At 49.4% G+C, this 22,710-nt stretch overlaps 1 protein-coding gene across 1 annotated transcript in view; it reads left to right on the top strand.

The window, feature by feature from the left end:
- The first annotated feature begins 767 nt into the window (after positions 1-767).
- Tmem181 (transmembrane protein 181) overlaps positions 768-22,710 on the top strand; it is a 42,841-nt gene continuing 20,898 nt past the window's right edge. Inside the window, exons 1-4 of the mRNA XM_038338728.1 lie at positions 768-911; positions 15,357-15,460; positions 19,598-19,653; positions 21,837-21,927. Of these exons, the coding sequence (XP_038194656.1) occupies positions 904-911; positions 15,357-15,460; positions 19,598-19,653; positions 21,837-21,927 (259 nt within the window). The 5' untranslated portion in view covers positions 768-903. The remainder of the gene's footprint in view (positions 912-15,356; positions 15,461-19,597; positions 19,654-21,836; positions 21,928-22,710) is intronic.

Below are 22,710 nucleotides of genomic sequence, written 5' to 3'. Positions count from 1 at the left end.
TATCTGACTTTCATTCTTACTCTATGGCTGGCTGTGTGGCTAAGTGGTAGCGTCCTCTTCTCCTTTTCTAGTTCCTTCATCTTGTCCCAGATTTCTCCTTCTTATTGTCTCTGCCTGCCAGCCCCGCCTATCCTTTCTCCTGCCTTGTTATTGGCCATTCAGCTCTTTATTAGACCAATCAGATGTTTTAGACGGACCAAGTAACCCAGCTTCTGAGAGTTAAACAAATACAACATAAAAGGATGCAACACATCTTTGCATCTCTAAACAAATGTTCCACAGCAGAAGCAAATGTAACACATCCCACAGGAACCAGCATCCGTTTCACTGTGACTGGGGTTGGTGCAGCAAACGTGAAGGGAGACACAGGAGGCTGAAGAGTTGGGCCTGAGCCCTGCAGGCTGGAGGGTGAGAGGCTGCACTGGGCATGCTCGTCTCCCTCGGCTTCTGGTTGTGGGTATCAGAAACCGGCGGGCATTAGTTTAATGAGAGCGTGGCACGTGCTGACGCCTTAACGGCAGTAAACTTTAGAGAGCTGCTAAGAGTTCCTTACATACTTCTCCCCCGCCCCCACTTTCGGAGATGAAGGAAAGCGGAAGCAGCCACGACGAGTGTCTGGGGACCTGGACAGGGTCTTTGGGATCGTACTCCTCGGATATTTTTAGACCCGAGCCTCGGCTGTCCACGACGATCGCCCACGTGACAGGTGTCCAGCGCGAGTGCTGCTGGAGGCCGCTCCTCCCTGCCGGACCGCCGCTTCCGCGCACGTGACCGCGCGTCGCGCTCTGATGCGTTTTCCGCGGCCGGCTGCTCGGCCTCGCGGGTGGCTCCGGCTGCGGCGGCTGCGAGACGCCGGGCGGGCTCGGGACGCGCCAGCGGCGGCCGAGAGCTCGGAGCTCCGAGATGGAACCGTAAGTGGCCGGCCGCGGCTTGGGCGTGGGGTCCCGGGGCCTGAGGTTAGGGTCCCCGGCTCGTGCGCGCCGCCGGGCTCCGGGCGGGCGCGTGAGGGTCCCAGTGGGGACCCGCAGAGAGGGCTGCTCCGTAGCTGCTCCGCGTCCAGAGTCGGTGAGGACGCCCCGGCTCGCGCACCCGCAAGCTGGAGCTGGACCCCCAGCTGCGAACGGAGTCCTCAGCTCCCCCAGACACGCTTCTCGGTGGCGTTTGGTGACGTGGGCACGCTGGAGCTGGCAGAGCCTCGTTAGATCTCTCGGGTGCTGAGTTTTATAGGAGTTTTACAATCTGCTGACTTGGGGCCCCGAGTCGCTCTGTGCAGAGATTTTAACGAGGAAAACCCGAACCCCAGGGACGCCATCCCTAAAGCTGCTGTTGACGCAGCTGTCGCCTGGGTGTGCACTGAAGTAGCGGTGAGGGAGTGCCCAGAGCCGGGGCGGCTGAGGTTGAAAGGTGGCCTCGGGCGACCGGATGCCATTCTTAGGCTCATTTGGGGTTCTGGAGGCAGCAGGGTAACTCGGGAAGCGTTTTCTCAATTTAAGAGTCTACGGTGGAAAGACGCCTTTCCTCCGGCTTGCTTAGAAGTTTGACTTCGGTCCCTCCAACTCACGTAGGAGCTTCTGACTCCGGTGGATTAGAGGCCAGCTGGAGGTGAGTTAGCGCCAGGGACAGGGACAGCACTCACAGGTGGTCTTTCTCACCTCTTGCCTTCCTCCAGGAGTTATGGCTCTGTAGCAAAGTGCCTCGGGTGGTTCTCCCGGGCCCGGGTCTGCGTGGTGCATCTCCATCCTTGGTACTTTTCAGGGGGATTACAGAGGCAGAGGACGTGAGAGAGTGTTAGGCCTTGACCAGGTCTGAGACCCAGGAGTCTGTACAGGACAAGGAACTAGACCAGGGGAAAGCCATTACTAGGAAAAGGTCACTGGGAGGGACTGCACACTGCAGCTTTGTTAAGGGCTTGTCGCCTACAGCCCTGGGCATGAGCTGTCTGGGAAGCAGGCCTTGGGCTCTGATGGGCAAGAGGGTAAGGGTGGTGTGTATCTCTTAGGGTAATTTTTTTTTTTTCTGAATGAAACTGATGTCTCAAAATTAAAGAAAACTTGAGTGTCAGCTGTGTGGTAGAGACTGTTGTATCCCTTTTTAAATTTTGTTTTATTTTATTTATGTGTGAGTATACGCCATGTGTTTGCGGATGCCCTAAAAGGCCAGAAGAGGATGTTGGGTTCCCCAGAGCTAGAGTTCCAGGTGGCTGTGGCAGTGATGTGGGTCCTCTGGAAGAGTAGCAAGTGCTCTTACCTATGAGGCTCCTGGCTGGCCCCTCTGCCACCCCCTGCTGCATTAGCTTACATCCATTGTTTTGTGAGCTTCCCAAGACTACCCTCCTGTAGGGGAGTTACTCTTGTTACTCAAAGCTACAAATGAAGGACACAGGTGTATAGGAGTCAACCAGTGCCTGAAGAACTCATAGGTCTCCTTGAGATGGTAACTTCCATGGTCAGAAATCCAGAGCCCACGCTCTTGACAAAAGCCAGCAGCTACTATGTTCCCAGTCGAGGGTATTTGGGAATGAGTCTTCACCTTCCTGACAACTTCAAGCCCCTGTTTCCTGGATGTTACAATAGGAACCAGCATCCTAGAGAGGCAGAATGACCCACCCCGGGTTACCCTGACGACCTGTGGTGGAGAGAGGCTTCCCTGCCTGCATTCTGGACAGTGACAGCCTGGCAGTGGTCTAGCGTATTGTCTCTTTGGGCCACACGTGGCCTGTGTGATCAGTGTTTGCCTGCTTCCTCCTCCTGTTTGACTTGGGAGGGTGTTCAATGACCTAACCTGCCTGTCCCTGCTTGCGGCCCAGGAACAACATACTTGAACTCATGCTCCCTTAGAGAGCCTAAATCTCGGTCTGTTAAACTGTATGTTGTTAGGCCTTGGATGGCCACGAGTGTGAAGGGGTGGTGGCCCCCTTCCCACCCCCTTCCCAAAGCTAGCTCCTCACATGCCGGGTGTGCATTGTAGGTTCAGATTCGCCTCTCCCTCCTGCTTCCCCAGCTCCACCCCGTTTCCCTTTATGCTTCAGTGGCTGGAAATACCTGTCCCCCAGGGTAGCTCCCCAGTGGCTAGCCTGCTATCAAGCAGGTGCACAGGAAATGCCAATGTTTCCCTCTCATTGGCTGTATCTTAAGAAATACTGTGCCAGAGTCTTCATTTTGTTTTTTTCAAAAATAAGGAGAAAAGCTAGGCATGATGAGGCATTCCTGAGTCTCTGGTTGTGACTGGGAGGCTGAGGCGAGAGGACCTCTCAAGCCCAGGTGTTCAAGTCTAGCCTGGGAAACAAATTAAAATCTTGCTTGAGAAATGAAATAAGTTCTAGGGTATGGCAGACCATGCAGAAGCCGGTCGGTCTTTGAGTTTGAGGCCAGAGAGTTCTACATAGCAAGCTCAGGGCCAGCCAGGGCTACATGAGAAACCAATAAATAAATTATAATGCGAACAAAAGAAATACCCCCCTCCCCCAGCAGAGGAGCAAATGCAGTACTGCTCACTAACATGGTTGGGGTTTTGCTGCTTTCTCAGTGCATTGCTCTAAACCTGTTGTTCGAGAATTCGTGAACCTGTAACAATAGCCTTCTAAGTCCTCCGTTTACCCCTGTCCTAAGAGGGAGAAAATGTCACTTGAATGGTAGGAAGTTGGGACCCAGGCTTGTGGGCAGCAAGCCAGTACCTTGAGTCAAAGGAGAGATTGTTTTTAGGCCAGTTGTGTTGGGGGGAAAGATAGACTCAAGTAAAATGTGAAGTGGGGTGATGGATTTAAAAACCCTTTCCCACTGAATGGGGGATCTGGGTTGACCGAGTACCCAACTGATCGTCCTGAGGACTCTTCAGTCTTCTTGTTTTGCATGCATGAGTATGTCTGCCTGCGCTTGCTTGTGTGTAGGCTGCAGGTCAACGCTGGCTGTCTCCCTCACTCTCCACCTTCCTTTCTGAGATGCTCTCTCACCAAACCTGCAGCTCACAGATCTGGCTAGCATGACTGTCCAATGAGCACCAGAAATCCACCTGTGTTTGCCTCCCCAATGCTGGGATGACAGGTGCATGCCATGCTGTGCATGGGTTTATGGATTTATGTGGTGGTGCCAGTGGCCCCAACCCAGGTTTTCGTGCTTGCCTGACAGGTACTCTATCCTGCAAGCTGCCTCTCCAGCCTTGTGACTTTCGTCTTCTCTACTATTCTAGTGGTGAAGAGATTAGTCTTGGGAGTAAACTTACTTCCTTTTAGGTGATGGTCTGGACTGTTGTTGGGATACTATAATGGTGGTGATAGTTGACATGGGTTTTTCCTTTGGTTAAAGTGTGGCAGGATTTCTTTTGGGCCACCAACCAGCTCCCAAATCATGACATGGAGACTTAAGAAATGCCAAGCCTTAGCTTAGGCTCATTTCGTGCTATCTCTTTTAACTTGACCTTTTTCTCTTCATCTCCGACTTGCCTCTGAGGTTTTTAACCTTTCTTTCCTTCTGTATATCTTAACTTTCACCGGTCTTGTGTCTGGCCAGCAGCTGCTTGGCGTCTGGCCTGCACGTGTCCCTCTTTCTCCCTTGTTCTCCCCTCTTCTGCCTAGATTTTTCCTCCTGCTTATTCTCTCTGCCTGCCAGCCCCACCTATCCCTCTACTGCCCAGCTGTTGGCCATTCAGCTTTTTATTAGACCAATCAGGTGCCTTAGGCAGGCAAGGTGAAACAGAGGCAACACATCTTTACATCATTAAACAAACAGCATAAACAAATGTAACACATCCTTACACAGTTAAATATTCCACAACAGTGAAGCCGGCACCAGGAGTGCTTTCTTACCTTCTCCACTCAGCTAAGTCCTGCCCTCTGGTTATGGACTATTAGGGGCCTGTGTGGGAGGCAGAAGTGCCTAGTGGGCACAATGGTGGTGACAGGGACTAGAAGCCACTCAGTCAGGCTAATGGGGACTGGAGTTTCTAGCTGGCTAAGCCAGGATGCTCCCTGTGCCAACTGAGCATGCCTGATCCTTGAGGATTTGTGCAGATGTTAGTCAGATGGCCTTTGGACCAAAGTGACACAGAACTGGTTTGCCTGCTTTCAATGCAGAAGACAAAATAGCCACAGATACCACTAAAGGTGAGCTAGAGAGAAGATAGTTACATCTTGCAGCTACAGTGGTTCATGTTTATCATAGCAGGAAATGTAGAGGAACCCAGAGGAAGAAACCATAAGATCATGGCAAAGAAAGTAGAGACTGGGAACTCAGAAGTGTGTAGACATTTATCGTGCATAGGATAACACACTGTGAGCAGCAGGAACTCGGGCTGGGGAAGGTGGAGAGGAGAGTGAACAATTGGTCACTTTCAGCAAAACCATGAGAAGTTGCTTGCTCTTCTAATAGTGGTTGGCGTCTCTTACTCAAGGCAGGAGAGGTACCTGGGAGCTGACGCCAGCTGATAGGTGTAGCATGATTTCTAATTGATCTTAATAAAAACCCAGAGTCAGATATTCAGGGGTGAAAGCTGAAAGATCAGAAAAGCAGAGCAGCCGGCCTCTTTGAAATTTACCTCTGTGAAATCCTCAGAACCAAGGGGGTAAGATTCTGTCTCTATAAATCATCAGACTGAATCCTGAGCTCCTGTCTCCTCCCCCCTTATCTTCCTCTCTCCACACAGCCACATCATTTCCCGTCTCTACCTTCCTACCGCTGGGATTGAAGGTGTGAGCCACCACGGCTTGACTCTCTTTCTCTTTTAGGCTGAGTCAACCTCCTATATCCCAGGATGGCCTTGAACTCACAGAGATCAGTTTGCCTCTGTCTCCCGAGTGCTGGGATTAAATGTGTGTGCTTGGGGGGAAAAAAGAAAGCCTAGCTGGTGCAGCTCCAGACTGTGCAGGTGGCTTTTTCGTGAATTTGTCCCCAAACATTGGGTGCCAAATGTAAAATCTGGGTTTTTGTTATCTGTGCTACAATTTGGGCTTCTGGTTCCAGAGGGATAGAGGCCCTCACCATCACTGTGGGGAAGCATGGCAGCAGGCATGGAACGGCAAGCTGAGAGCTCATATCTCCAACCACAAGCAGGAAGCAAAGAGACTACTCAGAATGGCACGTGACTTTGAAACATCAATGCCACATCCACAAGTTGACATACTTCCTCCAGCAAGGTCACACCTCCTAACCTACCCAAACAGTGCCACCAACTGGGAATGGATACTATGGGGGACATGTCATTCAAGCCACACGGTAGCTCAGTTTCGAATGCCTGCTATTTGCCAAGCCTGGTGTCTATGCAGGCCAGGGTAGGGCCTGCACTACGGGATGGTTCACAAGCCAGGCAAGGGATTGGAGATTGAAACACACAAAGATGCCAACTTTACTGTGTGCCAGGAAAGCGTATATAGGGATCCTTAACTGATAGCCATGCCCCAGCTCTTGGAATTTTCAGCTGTAAAACCCACCAGAAACCACTCCCCTGCCATCAGGAACTCATGAGGGTCTCGTGCTCAGAGCAGGCACAGGAAGACAGGTTGTTTACTCTGCTCACTCCAGCAGGCAAAGGGTCACAGGAAGTCAAGGGTCCGAGGGTCTGCAGCCCCAACAGCTCCCTCTTTTCTATATAATTAGACCAGGGCTGTCTTGGGTTTCAGAAGCGCAAATTCACATCTTACCTGTCATCAAGAACACTTGCCTCAGCATGCAAGTTCTCTGTCTTAGGTTGATTGTGACAGGCTCCTGTCTTACCCGTGTCTGGCTCACTGGTCTTTCTGTAGCCTGCTAACCCATACTGCTCTCGGAGGAAGCCCACTTTCTTGGGCAAATAGCGACATTACATCGCTGCTGCTGCTGCTGCTGCTGACACCTGTTGTAGAGGCAGAGCAACAGAAACCCAGCTACAGGAGGTCCTAGCTGTTCAGCAAGCCTAGGCTGTATTGGAGCGGCTGGACTGGCATGGGCGTGGCACACATATAGTGAAAGGAAAGGGAGCAGCCAGCCGTATATTCCAACTGCTCTTACAAAGGAGGTCTACAGGTCAAACATGAAAATGCCCTGGTGAAAATTCTATAGGGAATTCTGGATCTAAGGCAGTGGCAACCTGTCTGGCTGGGGATCAACAGTGACAGCCACAGCAGTCATCTGAGTGGTGGCAGTTCCAGCTGTGTCAGAGGCCACAGCAGTGACAATAGCAGCCACCACAGCCATGGAGATCCTGAAGTCTCAGCAGGGGCGACTCACTGGGACGGGCACCAAGCCTGGAACCTGGGCCACAGCGGCCGTCATCTCGTTAGCCCAACAGCTGTTCAAAAGACACAAAACTTGAGAACCATTAAGGGCAGAATTATTCAAGGTATAATTAGCCACAGATAGCCACATGAGAAACCCTATTTTGGCTCTGGATTTCCATCTTGCTATGCTATTAAACAAGGATCCTACACAGCCAAGGGTCCAAAGTTTAAACAGTCACGAAGTCCACAGAGATACCATCCTATGAAGGTAGACACTATTACATATTGGGCTGGATTCCGGAAATGAAACTCCTGAGAATCCTTGCTAACATTCTTGTAAAGTGATCGCAGTCCCCATCACCATAATGAATAATGTGCTCTGGCCATAAACCATAGTACCAGGCCAACATTTAGCACAAGGAGAAAGGAAATTCAGCAAAAATAAAACACAAACCAATAACATTATTATGTCTCCAATCAATGGAAATGGCTGGCAGTTCTGTAGCCCAATCAGTGGAAAGAAAGGAAGCACAGCCTCACAGGACTATCCAGGCCCACTGGCATCAGCACCGGAGGCTTCCTGACTGGTGCCCATCGTACCTGTTGGCCATGGCTGATGGTCAGGAGAACCATCCATAGGACGCACAAGCCAGTCAGGAATCCAAATGGGGCTTTCAATATCCTGCAGAAACACACATGCACTTCCACGCCCCCAAATGAGGACTGGATCAGGCCCCTCCAGTCAACACATCCTCCCACTGGACCATTGATGAGTAGAGCCACGGGGCTGCCAGTGCCGCTGAGCAGCCCATGTTTGAGTATGTGGTTCAGTTGTTAGAAAATTTAATATATAAAGAATATTAGAAAGGATATCCCAGGGAGTACTATACTCTCCCTTTTTTGTTTTGTGAATATAGTCTTTGAGAGTTCGGTGAGCCTGTTCCACTATAGCCTGTCCCTGGGGACTGTAAGGTATTCCTGTCTTACGAAGGGTGTCATAACTGTCAGAGAATAATTGAAAGCCTTTACCAATATAAGCAGGTCCATTGTCCATTTTAATCAATATTGGGGCCCCCATGTAGGCAAAAGCTTGCAGGCAATGTTTATTTTACATCCTTCACCTTTGCCCCTGAGTGGGCAGAAGCAAAGAGCATGCCTGAATAAATATCCACAGAATCATGTACAAATCCCAATTTGCCAAAAGATGCCACATGAGTAATGTCCGTCTGCCAGGTATGACTGGGCAAAAAACTCCGAGGATTAACTCCTAGTTGAGGAACAAGAGTAAGTTCTGCACACAAAGGGTGTGCTTTGACAATCTTAAGAGTTGTTCCTTAGAAATTTTATACTTGAGCCTCAAAGAAGTGACATTAAGATGGAATTTATCATGAGCCCGCTTGGTCAGAGGCCAAACAATCCTGAGGCAGAAAGATTAAGAGAGCACGGGTCACTTGATCAACCTGTGCATTGCCTTCACTAAGAGGGCCAGGTAAGCCAGAATGCGCCCGAAGGTGGCCAATATAAATCTTATGAGATCTTTTTCATAAAAGTAATTGAATGTTAGTCAACAGTTCATGAACTGCAGAGGCAGTGGCTATATTTCCTGCCGTTTCCAAGGGGCGGGGGGGGGGGAGGAAGAACCTTAGCAACATACCTAACAGTCTTCTGGGCTGTGACTGCGGCAGCTATAACATTGGAGGAGCCATCTGTAAATACATTAAGGGTGCAGTCTAGGGGAGCAAGTGAAATAATTTTAGAAAAGCAAACCGGATGTTCCTCAAAAAAAGGTTTTACTGATTTATTAAGGGGTTAATGGTTGTCAAATTCAGCAGACTGAGTGGTTAAAAAGATGGTCCATTCTGGGCTAAATAACTGGAGCCAGTTAAGCTGCTCCTTATTTTACGGAACAATCACTTTATCAGGGATTTTACCAAATGTCCTAAGACTTTCCAGGCAGGCAGTGTGCAACACCTCCAGGATAGCCACATAATAGGGCTGCACAATCTTTTTGGGAGAGGCTCGTCCATGAACACAGGGAATAGGTCCCTCTTGCCAAAAGACTGCAGTGGGCTGCAAGGCTGTGCCAAAGACCAGCAGAAGCAAAGGCTGGCGATAATCAATATAATTCAGATGGGCTTCTGCTAACTGTGGTAAAACTAATCTAAGACATTCACAGCCTTCAGGCGTCAGTAGCCTGGGAGATGTGGGGTTTGAGTCACCTCTTAAGATTTCAAATAAGGGTTTTAGTTCTCCTGTTGTTAATCCCATTGATGGTCTAATCCAATTACAGTCTCCCTAAAACTGTTGAAAGCCATTAAGAGTGTGGTGCTGATCTATTCTAAGAGTGATCTTTTGTGGTCGAACCCCAGTCTGTAGGAGCTGATGGCTCAAATACTGAAAAGGAAACAGTGCATTTTCTCGGGGGCAACAACAAAACCAGACCATTGCAGTGCCTCATAAAGAGCCTGCAACTCTGTATGCAACTCACATTCATTTTGTTGGACCCTAGCATCCAATCACCAAGGAGGAGGAGTCGCCCCAAGAGACCATCTCTCATATCACAGCTGATGTAAAAGCATGAGGAGTTTTATTAATTCTGTCATGACAGGGTCTTCCAGCAGTTGGGAGGCTAGAAGACCCTGAATGTCTGGTACAAGCTATTTTTAAAGGGAAAAACCACAGAAGGAAGGGTTGTCTGGGGGTTGTTCTTTAACTATTATGATTGGCTTATTCAAAAAGGCTATTACCAATAATTGGCTGGAGAGTGGTTGCCAGATCAGATGAGGTAAAGGGAAACTTCTGAGGGTCACTTTGCCCCTTCCCAGGGACTAAGTCAAAACATCAGTAACTGAGTCAACACCTAAGGGTTATCTTGCCCCTATTCAGGGAGATGGAAAGTTAGTACGTGTATGCTGTTATGTCCTTGGTTCCCAGGGGAAGAGGGGAAATACTGACAGTTGTCAGAAATGGCTTCAGAATTGTCTTAAAGTTCTACAATTTGAGACTGCAATAAGAATATCATCCGTATAATGAACGACATATAGCTGGGGATGTTGTTCCCTTAGGGCCCACAAGGCTCTGGAAACATAACTGGACAAAGTTAGACTATTAGCCATGCCCCGAGGCATCATAACACATTGATACCTTTGTTGCGGCTCCCTGAGATTAACAGAACACTAAAAGCAAATTTGGGTGAGTCCTCTGGATGCAAAGGAATAGTAAAAAAGCAAGTCCTTGAGGTCAATCACCACCATGTGGTAATTCTTAGGGACAGCCACAGGTCTTGGCAGTCCTGGCTGTAATGATCCCATGATTTCCATACATTTGTTAATTTACCTAAGGCCCTGCAATAGTTGCTAACTGCCAGATTTTTTTGATAACACATAAGGGGGTATTCCAAGGGAAGAGGATGGGACTATATGCCCAGCAGCTGACTGTTCTTGCACAGCTGAGCAGCCAGTAGCTGTTCTCCTGAGGGGCCACTGTTCCACCCACACTGGCCCAGTTTCTCTCCATTTGATGGGAGTTGCAACTTGTGGCTCAACAGTGGCCCTCAGAATAAATTTTCCAACCCTGCTCTGTCCTATCTTATTTTCCCAGTCCTCAGGCCTCTCCTCCCATTTCCCAACACAGGAAGGGGATCTCCTTGAATGTCAGCTCCAGAGCGTCAATCATTAGCCCAGTGAGCCCTTTTGACATTTTGGGCAAATACCTGAATTTCCTCAAAGGTTTTGGCTAAATTGTCTAATTGTTCCTTCACTTTTACATTGTCGCTGAGAAGAGCATCTTTGGCTAAATGCCATAGTGAAAGTATTGCCATAGGAAATTCTTCTGTCCCTCTCTCTTTTAAAGCTTTTTGAAGGTCAGCTTTTACCTGCTCCCAATCAGGAATATTAAACCCTCCTGCCTGTGAAAACTAAGGACTAAACTCTAAAACTGTCTTAATAAACTCTTGTGCTGTCTCAGTTTTAATAGCGGTGCCCTGTTTCTCTAAAACAACTATCAATTGGCTGGTCAATACCTGAACAGAATTACTGGCAACCATCTTCAGTCCACCCCCACCATCAATCTCTTACTTGCTGGCCAACCTTCTGAGGGCCATCTCTCAGGAATCCCTAGTTCCCGATCTCACTGGGGGTCTCTCCACCTGTAGCACCTGCACTAAGTGACAGTTCACATGCCAGGCAAAAGGGGCTGGAGATTGAAACACACACACAGAGACAGAGGCACGGGTCATCCTTGAAACAAGGATGCCAACTTTATTGTGTGCCAGGGAAGCTTATATAGGGATCCTTAACTGATAGCCACGCCCCAGCTCTTCGGATTTTCAGTTGTAAAACCCACCAGAAACCACTCCCCTGCCATCAGGAACTCATGAGGGTCTCATGCTCAGAGCAGGCACAGGAAAACAAGTTGTTTACTCCGCTCATTCCAGCAGGCAAAGGGTCACAGGAAGTCAAGGGTCTGAGGGTCTGCAACCCCAAAGTTACCTTTGCAGTGGAGACAACATGGGCAGCCACGAGAGATCGAGTACTGAAGGAAGGTGTCACGAGAAGGCAGGAGGCTGAGTGTAGGATTTTCGTGGCTTGGGGAGAAGAGGTTTCAGATCAGGGAAACTGAGTGAACGCGACTGGAGTCTGGCTGGACTGTGTTGGGAAGCAAGTGTGATGCTTAGGTCTGAATGCTGCTGTGTGGTAGCTGTGTGATCGGGGTAAGAGGACTGTCTGTGCTCCTGATTCCAGCACAGTGCTGGGGACTGAGCCCCGGCTTCTCGTCTGCGAAGTAACCATGCATTCAGGAAGTCAGTGGTGCATTTGTTTGCTTGTTGAGACGGGATCTCTTTATGTAGCCCTGGCTGTCCTCGTACTTGCTATGTGGTTCAAGTTGTCCTCAAACCTACAGAGATCCACCTGCTTCTGCCTCCAGAGTGTGGGATTAAAGGCACACACCATGATACATGGCCAAGTGATGCATTTTTAACCACAAGTTTAAAATTTAATATTCCTTTGATGTCTCTGCCTCCAAGCCTCTGCTTTAGCCGTCACCTACGGAGTTTTCCATGCTGCTTCGTCTCTGATCTACTAGCAAGATCGAGTCACTCTGAACATAGTGCAACCATAGTTCACAAATGGCTCTGAGATTTCTAGAAACCATTTTCAATCCATAGGAAAGTGGCAAGGATGCCAGCATCTCATGTGACCCGGCACCTTTGTCTCAGTTGGCATCATTAACGTGGGTGAGATGCTGTTAACTAACGCTGCTCGCACGCTTTCCACCACCCAGTCCATTCAGCTTTGTGTAAATTTTGATTTCTTCGTGGAAATATCCTATGCAGTTGCCTAGAAACTGCCCCTTCCTTTCAGTCTTAAAACAAAAATATATCCAAACAGGCTGTCTAAATAAATAGGCGCCTGGGTCACAGAAGGACAAGAGGGACACCTGTTCTTCTGCCAGCAATCACGTTCCACGGGGCTTTTCCAGGTGGGCATTAACTGGGTCCTGTCTCCCAGAGCCTCCTCCCTCCAGGGAAGCGAGGCTGTGACAATGGACAGGTCTGTCACCTCCAGATCTCAGCTTTCCTATCCGTAAATCCTAGGTGTGAGCTGAAAGTCCCTGGAAAAGCCACACCTGTGTTAAGATTCTGCATAATGCCTGGGGGCTGGAGTCACCCTCACTGCTCTCCTTCTCCAGCCACCTGCCACTACATCTGTGTCCATTCTAACGCCGTTTTACCTTAGGGTGAAGGCTTTGCGATATAGTAACAGGCTGTCCTGACTGCTTTATGTCAGCTTGACACAACTTTGAGTCATCAGAGAGGAGGGAACTTTCCTGAGATAATGTCTCCATATGATTGGGCTGTAGGCAAGCCTGTAGGACATTTTCTTCATTAGTGATTGATGGGGGAGGGCCCAGCCCATGGTGGGTGGTGCCATCCCTGGGCAGGTGGTCCTGGGTTCTTTAAGGAAGCAGGCTGAGCAAGTCTGTAAGTAGCACCCTCCATGCCTCTGCATCAGCTCCTGCCTCCGGGGTCCTGCCCTGCTTAGGTTTCCGTCCTGACCTCTTCTTCTGATGGGGAACAGTGATGTAGATGCATAAGCCAAACAAACCCTTTCCTCCCAAGTTGCTTTGGCCATGGTGATTCAGCACCACAGTAGTAACCCTAAGACGCAGCCATCAGGCCCACCAATCCCAAAGCTGAGAATCTCATCAGGCAGTTCCTGAAGCCTGTACCAGAGACTCCCCATTTGCTATGACCTCCCCACCTAGTGTCTCCACTAATGTATTTGGGAAATGTATTGACTGATAAAAGTTGATGTAACCAGCCAGGTGGTGGTGGTGCATGCCTTTAATCCCAGCACTTGGAAGGCAGAGGCAGGAAGATCTCTGTGAGTTCAAGGCCAGCCAGGTATATGAGAGGTAGTTCCAGGACAGGTTCCAAAGCTACAAAGACACCTTGTTTCGAAAAACAAAAAACAAACAAAACCCCACAAAAGTTGATGTAACCACTTCCATAGTGGAAGATATCAAATCAATCTGAATCCATGTGCCTGGGCCGTGGTCACTCATGTTTAACTTGGAGCAAACTCTCTCTTGTGCCCTTTGGAGTGAGAACTATAGTTTACAAAGAAACCTGTCTCCTCCCCAGAGCAGTTCTGTCTCTGATACGGGAGGCCCTGTCTGAGCGGGCAGCACACTCTTACTTCGCCAGCTTCTCCTGCCCTGCCAACAGGCCAGAGTCCCAGGGAAACCTCCAGGTTTCAATCTGTCTTTCACCAAATGCTTTGACAGTGGTCTGAGAGTCAGCCAGGCCACTCGGGTATTCGTCAGGTGCCACGTCATTGCTGCAGCAGCTCCCAGGCCTCACCTTTGTGCTTAGACTGCCCTGCCCCGGGGTTGACTTCCTGCCTGCCATCTGGAGTCTCAGGCACATGTGGAAGGAAGGGGTGTGCACTGTGAGCCCAAGCTGGTGGGTAACCTTACCCTGGGTCTCCAGGCCACACCCCTACCCCCCAGTTGACTTAGTCTTCCTGTTGCTTTCAGCTTCCAAGTTAAGCAGCAGGACCACAGGTGCAGTGCAGCCAGTAAGCAACCCCCCCCCTGCCCCAGCTCCTCCCCTGGGGGTCAGCCCCCTCCTGAGAACTCTTTCGTGGGGTTGGCCACTTCTGTCAACACAGCTTTTTATTAGTGAAGCTAACTGGAGTACAAACATTGTTGTGTGATTGTGCGACCGTGACCACGCTGAAGGGCACAGCTCTGAGCCTGCAGGTTCCCAGTGTTTGGCAAAACTGGGGAATTTACAGATTTCTTTGGTTTACCTGCCTAGTATGCTGCATCAAGTGCTGAGCAGGAAATGTTTTCCTGAGTTTTTGTTGTAAAGATTTATCTTCATTTTTAAATTATGTGTGTGCACATGTGGCAGTGGCAGGGGTGGGGCCTGGGGGGTGTAGTTTTGCCAATGCAGGGCATCGGGTCTCCTGAAGCAGGAGGCACAGGCAGGTGTGAGCCACTGATGTGCTCCCTGGGACCTTTGCTAGAGCAGTACATGGTTGTAGCCGCAGAACTGTCCCTCTGGTGTCCCCGCCCCCCATGTTTTGTTCTGAGGGAAGAGTAGTTACATCTGGGGATCAAGCCTCTCGAAGGGCCTCTGTGTTCCTGTAGGTCACAGAAGCGTGGAGGAGTTGGACGCTCTCTTCTGGGAAGGGTGGGCTGCTTTTCACCTGGGTGAGGGACTAGGACTCTGAGCATGAGGTAGACAGACGGAAATGGCTGGTGCTTCTGGTCCCTGGTATTCTCTCTCTGGGTTTGGCAGTGATGGCTAAATAGAGTCAGGCTCCTTGTTGGTCTGAGCTGTGGCTCTAATCTGGAAGCTAGAAGTGGGCTATGTAAAAGATTAGGTCACTTCCTTGGCGTGGTGACATTTCTCCTTGGCATGGAAACCACCATGCATTCATTCTTCACCCACAAGGGCTGGGTTTGGGCTGCGTGAGGCAGGCCAGAGTGGCAGCGACTCTGACAGAAAACATACAGATGACCCACCCTTGAGAGGTTACCCAGGAGCAGCACAGGCTGAGGAGGAGCAGGTCTGATGCGGCTGTGGCAGTGCTAGCCTGGGCAGGGACTACTGATGTGGGAGAGCCGACTGTCCTCACTCCCGGCTTCTGCTCCGCAGGCTGGCGCCCATGCGACTCTACACCCTCTCCAAGCGCCACTTTGTCCTCGTGTTTGTCATTTTCTTCATCTGTTTTGGACTGACCGTCTTCGTTGGGATCAAGGGTAAGTCTTTCCTTTAATCATTTTCCCACTGATAGCCATTCTGGTTCGGTGCTGCCAGCCCAGCTGTGCCCTCATACTCCTAGCCAGGCCTCAGTGTGAAGAGAGATGTTCTTTCTCTCTGAGTCCACAGAGCGCAAGGTGGGCATGCCTTGAACCTTGTCTTCTCTGGAGGTGCAGGGGGCAAGTTGGGCATCCAGGACAAACAGCCTAGGTCAGTTTGTCAGTGCAGGCAACTCTACCTGCCTTTTATTTGCCATGTAACAACTACTTCTTCTTCTTCTTCTTCTTCTTCTTCTTCTTCTTCTTCTTCTTCTTCTTCTTCTTCTTCTTCTTCTTCTTCTTCTTCTTCTTCTTCTTCTTCTTCTTCTTCTTCTCCTCTTCCTCCTCCTCCTTCTCCTCCTCCTCCTCCTTCTCCTCCTCCTCCTCGTTCCTCCTCCTTCCTCTTCCTTCCTTATTTCTTCCTCCTCTTCCTCTTCCTCCTCCTCCTTCTTTCTCCCTCCTCCCTCCTTTCTCCTTTCTTCCTTCTTTTTTCCTCTCCTTTTAAAATAAGCCAAACTGACTTTGAATTTGCTTTGTAACCCACCCAAACATTTTAGAGTCTGTTGTGTCCTGGGGGGTCCAGAACCCACTGACTGCTTAGGAGGGAAACAGACCATGTAAAAGTCTAGGCGTGCTGTAGGGATTTGGGCTGGTGACATCTCAAGCTCCAGGACTGTGTGAAAAGTGCCAGGCAGTAGAAACTGTCCTCGCAGAAGAGCCACATCATAGCGATTTTTAGCTTTGACATCCTCTAGGAAGACTAACTAACCTATTTTGGTTTTGTCATATGTGTGTGTGTCTGTCTGTCTGTCTGTGTCTGTGTGTCTGTGTGTGTCCAGATGCTGATGACAGCTGTCTTCCTCTATCACTTGCCACCTATGTTTGTTGACAGGATCTCTCACTTGAACCCAGAGCTCACCAGTTCAGCTGGTCTCGCCAGCCAGCTTGCTCTGGGCATGTGTCGCTGCCTTTAGCACCTGGGATTGCAGACAGGCCCTTGTACCTCCCAGCATTTGCTTTACTCCTCATGCCTGCACAACAAGCTCATGCCTGCTGAGCCGTCCCCCGCCCCAAACTGTTGTAATTGTAAAATACACCTAGTGTAGCAAAGGCCGCTGTTGTAACTGTAAAGTATACCTAGTCTAGCAAAGGCGGCTGTTGTAACTGTAAAGTATACCTAGTCTAGCAAAGGCGGCTGTTGTAACTGTAAAGTATACCTAGTCTAGCAAAGGCGGCTGTTGTAACTGGGAAAGCTCCCGTTATCCCACAGTACTGGGAAAGCCACGTTCTGTTTCTGGATACTTGGAGGCTGACATGTTTAAAAGTACATCACGCAGAAGCTGTGGTTATTGTCTGTTTGCAAGTCCACGCTCTGTCTCCTGATACGAGACTAAATCATTAACATTATTTATTTATAGTTTTAGATATAAAATTACGAATTAGGACTGTCGTTGCAACTCAGTGGAAGAGTACTTGACTGCCTAGCATGTTCAAGGTCAAGGGTTTGCAGTTTGAGCCCCGTGATGTGTGATACGTGTGCATGTTCGTGTGCGTGTGTTGTCACCATTGTTACAGTAGTCAGAAGTTTTCGTGTATTGTCCATGTTAAGCCGTTATAAATGTCCAGCAGAATATGGCTCTTGGGTGTTAAATGAAGAACAGAATGCTGTGAGGCTAATAGGAATCAAATGCAGAGGAAACAGAGAGACAGGATTGAGTCTCCCTAATCAGTAGCTAAATGTAAATTGAGTAAATTCTCTGATTAAAAGGCAGTAGTAGTGCACACACCTTTAATCCCAGCCCTTGGGAGGCAGAGGCAGGCGGATCTCTGTGAGTTTGAGGCCAGCCTGGTCTACAGAGAGAGCTCCAGGACAGGCTCTAAAGCTACAGAGAAACCCTGTCTCGAAAAACCCAGATAGATAGATAGATAGATAGACAGACAGACAGACAGACAGACAGACAGACAGACAGACAGACGGCAGAAGTAGGTAGAATAGATTAAAACATAGCACGAGGGGCTGGAGCCATGACTCGGGTTAAGAGTGCTGCGGCAGAGCCGTGAGGACCTGAGTTGAGATCCCAGCATGCACCTGCAACCCCAGCACTGTTGGTGAGGAGAGATGGAGGCCAGGATCACGGGGGTCATGCTGGCTTCTGTCCAGGTTCAGAGAGAGATCCTGCCTCAGAGGACCAATGTGGCAGGTGATAGAGGAGGACACTGGATGCTCTTCCCTGACCTCTGCACACACACATGTTCATAGATATACACACCTCCCCTCTATGTGTACACACACCACATACACTCCAATACCTGTGCACATGCACACATACACAAATGTGACACAGACTGTATTTTGTCTGTAAAGGCCCTCTCTTCTAATCAAGGACAACAGACGGTTAAGAGAAGGGGTAAAAGCAGCATCCCACACAAACAGCACCATATGGTCAACACTTATGTCCCCGATCTCTAATAATCAGTGGCGAGGTTTGTGTCCTTGTGTTCGTCAGCGTGTTATCCACTGTGGTTAAAATGGGGAGCCAGCTTACATATCCGCTGGCAGATGAATGGATAAGGAAAATATGGTATTGCTGCAAGTGAACATCATTCAGTCTTTGTGGGGAGGCCTCAAGAAGGTTGTTGTGTGACAAGACTTTGCCTGGGGAGATGCAATGCATGTGTTTACTCACCCCCAATAGGGAGCCCACGACAGACCAAAGTATGGGTACCACCAAAGTCCAACTAGGGGGTTACTAATAGGAGCAGAAATGGCTTAAGGACAGCTGCATCACCAAGGCCCACCCAGTCTGGGTGACAACTCACAAATGCTGAGAAACTTGGAGGACACCGCAGAGCCTGTGGGCAACTCAGCCGGTCAGGGAGGGTCTTTTCCAGGTGACTCCGGGCTAAATCTCTTCCAGGCAGCTCGACTGGTTTCTGCTTCTCCCAGACAGCTGGTCTGGGCTCAGGCTCTTTACAGCCTTTCTCCTCTCCGTCTCCTCTACAGCTGGGCTTTCCTTCCTCCGAGGAGGACTCTCAGCTTTTATTGCTGACTCTGGCAGCAGGGAGAGGCCTAGTGAATCTGGTCAGTTTCAGGGACTTCCTGAAGCTATTTTGAGTTGTCCACCTTTCTGTTTAAAGAGACCCTGCAGGAAACTGTCAACAATGGCTCAGTGAATAAAGCCGGGGGCAACCTGCTGCCAAGCCTCACAGTTCTGAAGGAGGACACCTTGAGCTACCATCTGATCTCCACGGGCACACCGGCACACTACACGCAAGCTGTAAAGAGCTGCCGTCTGATCTCCACGGGCACACCGGCACACTACACGCAAGCTGTAAAGAGCTGCCGTCTGATCTCCACACGCACACTGGCACACTACACACAAACTGTAAAAAGGAAAACATTAGACAGTTTAGACACATTGCAGCATGAGTCTTGAGGACATTGTACTAGATGACAAACCAGTCCCAAGCCGATAAACCCTGTGTGATTCCACTCACCCGAGGTCCTTGGAGAAGGTTACCAGGGCAGAGGGGGTGGAGCGCAGAGTCGGTTAGTGGGTCAGACTGGGTTTACAAGGAGAGCTGCAGAGATGGGTAGCCATGTCTGCACAGTAGAGATGCACTTGATCCAGCTGCATGTCCTCTGGAATGTGCTGATAATGATTAGTTCTTTGTAATTGCAGTAAAGTTGGGGAAGAAAGAACTTCATAAAGCGTCTATTTGAAGAAAGCCCTGTGCCGTGCATATGCAGGATATCCGTCCCTTTGTCGCTTCTGCTTGCTATTTCCAGATGACGGGGTGAACCGGGTGAACGCATCAACACACTCTAAGTGTGCACTGGGGCTCTGCAGAGAGCACTGGGGGGTGTCTGTGGAGACCCCACCGTGCCATGTTGGTCCTTCTGCCTTAGTGTGCATGGAAGTTGTTCAAGCACAGTGCTTGTCTGTTCTATGTTTGGCATTTTACCTACTTACATAAAGTCTCTCTAAAAAATAGTAAGAGCAGTACAAGAGATGACAGTGTCTAATGTGTAAGTCTTTCTCACATAAAAATAAAGTAAGTTAATTGCTCTAATTTCTTTCTCTTTGTTACTCTCAGGACCCAGAGTGATCCAGCAGTCTGCTGCTAATTTCTCACTAAATAATAGCAAAAAGGTAAGAGGTGCCTCAAGCCTCAGGTGCTTCACTATAAACTTTGGAGTCACTGAGACATGGCCCTGCTGGGAGAGCCTGAGGATAGACCGCCCTTCTGCTCTGGAGCTCTTCGCGGCTCTTACTTCTCAGCCAGGTTCTTGTCATTGAAATTCCGGTTTCTGGGGTCCTCGGAAGGATGCAGCAGAAGGATGAAACTACAGCTGACTTCCAGATGTCGTGACCTGTCCTGACTGCTCATGCCAGAAATCCTGTCACATTTGCCGTTTTCACAATGATTACTTAGGCATCTGGCCCTTTCTTTAAAAAGCTTAATTTGTGTATCTGTACATGTGAGTTCATGTGTGTGAAGGCCAGAGGTTAACTACAGGGTTTGGTCGTCAGGAGCTGGCAGCCTGTTTGTTTGTTTGTTTTGTTTTGTTTTGTTTTGTTCTGAGTTAAGAGTTCCTCACTGGCACTTGGGCTTGCCAGCTCGGCTGCTGGCCAGTGAGCCCAGGAATGCTCCTGTCTCTGCCTCCAGCTGTGTGGCACCCAGCCTGGTGGTTGCCAGAGCAGAACTTGGGTTCTCATGCCTGCATGGAAGTGCTTTATGGACTGACCGTTTTGCTGTGTTTGTCCACGTCAGGACTTGTTCAGTGTCCGTTCTAGTAGCAGCTGCTCTCTTTGTTGGCTGGGATTCCCTGCATGAGCTCATCCTAAATGAAGTCTGTTCCCCCTCTTTAAATGTACCTTGATTTATCACCACCTTTATGGAAAACAAGTCCTTTCTACTGGAGAAGTGAACAGTAGGGTCTTACACCAAGTCTGTACACTAAGCGTGATGCTGTGTTTCCACAGCACCTGTAGATTCAGGGTCATTGCTCGCCCTCCCTTCTGCTCTCCTCTTACAACACTGTGTTTGTTACGGCAAGGTTCCACGTTGTAGCCCTGGTGAGCCAGGACCTCAATGTGTAGATCAGGCTGGCCTTGAACTCACAGAAATCCACCTGTCTCTGCCTCTGCCTCTGCCTGCTAGGATTACAGGAATATGTCACCATGCATAGCTCTCCTTATGATTTCTGAAAGGGCAGAGAGAAAAGCTGTATATCTCTAGCTGCTGCCTTGGAACGACCTCTGGGTGGCCAGGTTTCAAGGTTTCTTTGCATTCCTGTTGTCTTGAGGTCTGGGGCAGAGGGTCGGCGTTGGAGAGGCACCACCATGAGTTTCTTGACAGTCATGGGTCTCCCAGTCTCTGCCTCTCAGGGTCTCTCTCTGACAGTAAGCCATCCCATGGAACCGAGGGCTTCTATGCAAGCATCTTGTTTGAGAAAGACAACATCTCTCCCCTATCCTGCCCCCTGATAGCTTCCACTCCCTCCACTCTGGAGCCCTTTGACTTTTGGCAAGTGTGGTCTCAGAAAGTTTAGTGAAACCCTGACAGCCTGGAACAAGACATTCACCTCCACAGCTGAGTCCTTCAAGTAACTCTGGTTTGGGGAGTGGAGATAGACACCGTCACCAGCTCCCTCCACAGCCTCTGCCATGAGACACCACTGCTGTGTTTCCAGGAGACACTGTGGAGTGACAGTTCTCACACGGTCCTCTCGTTTCCCTCTGCAGGTAGGCTAAGACGTCTCTAATGCCAGAGTAACAAACACTAGCCAGCAACATACCCAGTCTATGGCCATCACAGAGATGGGATGGAGACGCATGTTCCCTGGAATAGGAACACTGCTCCCTGGGGTCCCTTACTGCTGTGTATCTCTTCGGTCTGCCCTTCTCATTTTCCCTCCAGTGGCTTCCTGTGGTGTCTAGCAGGCGCTGGTGGTAGGAATTGCTGCCTAGAGTCTTGGAGAGGCAGGAAGGCAGTGCAGTCCAGCCGCGCATTTAGGACACTGATTCTTGGTGCTTGGCAAAGGGAAGCCCTCCCAGCTTTGTCAGGGCTTGTGCTTCCAGCTGTGTGCAAAAACATCTGTTTGTACATTAAGAGGAGGTGTTCACCTTTAGTCCCAGCACTCGGGAGGCAGAGACAGGCGGATCTCTGTGAGTTTGAGGCTAGCCTGGTCTACAGAGCAAGTTCCAGGACAGGCTCCATAGCTACAGAAAAACCCTGTCTCAAAAAAAAAAAAAAAAAAAAAAAAAAAGAGGAGGTGTTCAGGGCCTCTGAACAGGACATAATGATGACTTTGTTTTCTCTTCTGCTTCAGCTAAGGCAAATTCAAATACGTTCAAACCCACTGTCTACATATAACCAGCAACTATGGCTGACATGTGTGGTCGAGCTGGAGCCCTCAGAAGGTATGTATGCCCTGATGTTTGGGGAGGCTTCTTGTGTTTCGTGCAAACTCTCATTCTGAGGAGGTGGAAAGACTTTACAGATTGGGCACATGCTGGCAGATATGTGTAGGAAGATGCCCATGGCTACATGAGGAAAGATTGGAAGCTCCTCTGCCTCGTCCCAGTGGGAGTCAGGGTGCGGACAGCTGAGCTCAGTGCGGATTGAGAGAGAATTATGTCCTGATACCCCAAGGCATGATTTTGATCCCCAGGGATACTTGGTAATGTGTGGGGACAGTTTGACATGGGAGAGGCCAGGGCTGCCACTGAGATCTTGTAGTGCACAGCCGCTCCAGTCAGCAGTTGGGGGCAGCAGGGGGTGGGGAAGGTCAGGGTGCTGAGAAGCCCAGCCCTGGGGCACCGTTATTTTCAAAGACTTTTTTTCTGCATCTTCCATGACACAAGAGTTACTTCATCCTGCTGAGAAGTGAAGTGGTCTCTGATCAGCTGAGACACTCCAGGAAAGAATTTAAAATCAATCCTTTGACCATAGTAAAACAAGGGAGAAAAAACAAAAATAAGTTTTCCATCAGAACCTGTGTGTTTAGAAGGTAGTCTGGAAGAAAGGGCGGCCACAAAAATATCATGCTTACTGGGGTGGGTTGTAGTTATTCAGTGAAGCCACCTTTGTGTGGGTTTTTTGTTTGTTTGTTTAAATACTTGTTTGTGTGTGTGGCTGGGGGTACACATCTGTGTGTTGGTGCAGAAGCCAAAGGAGAGCATCCTGTGTCTTCCTGTACAACC

This window comes from Arvicola amphibius, chromosome 8 (genome assembly GCF_903992535.2).
Source record: "Arvicola amphibius chromosome 8, mArvAmp1.2, whole genome shotgun sequence".
In the NCBI taxonomy this organism is placed as follows: Eukaryota; Metazoa; Chordata; class Mammalia; order Rodentia; family Cricetidae; genus Arvicola; species Arvicola amphibius.
Note: the sequence above shows the minus strand (reverse complement) of the source record. Positions and strands in the feature narration are given on the sequence as shown.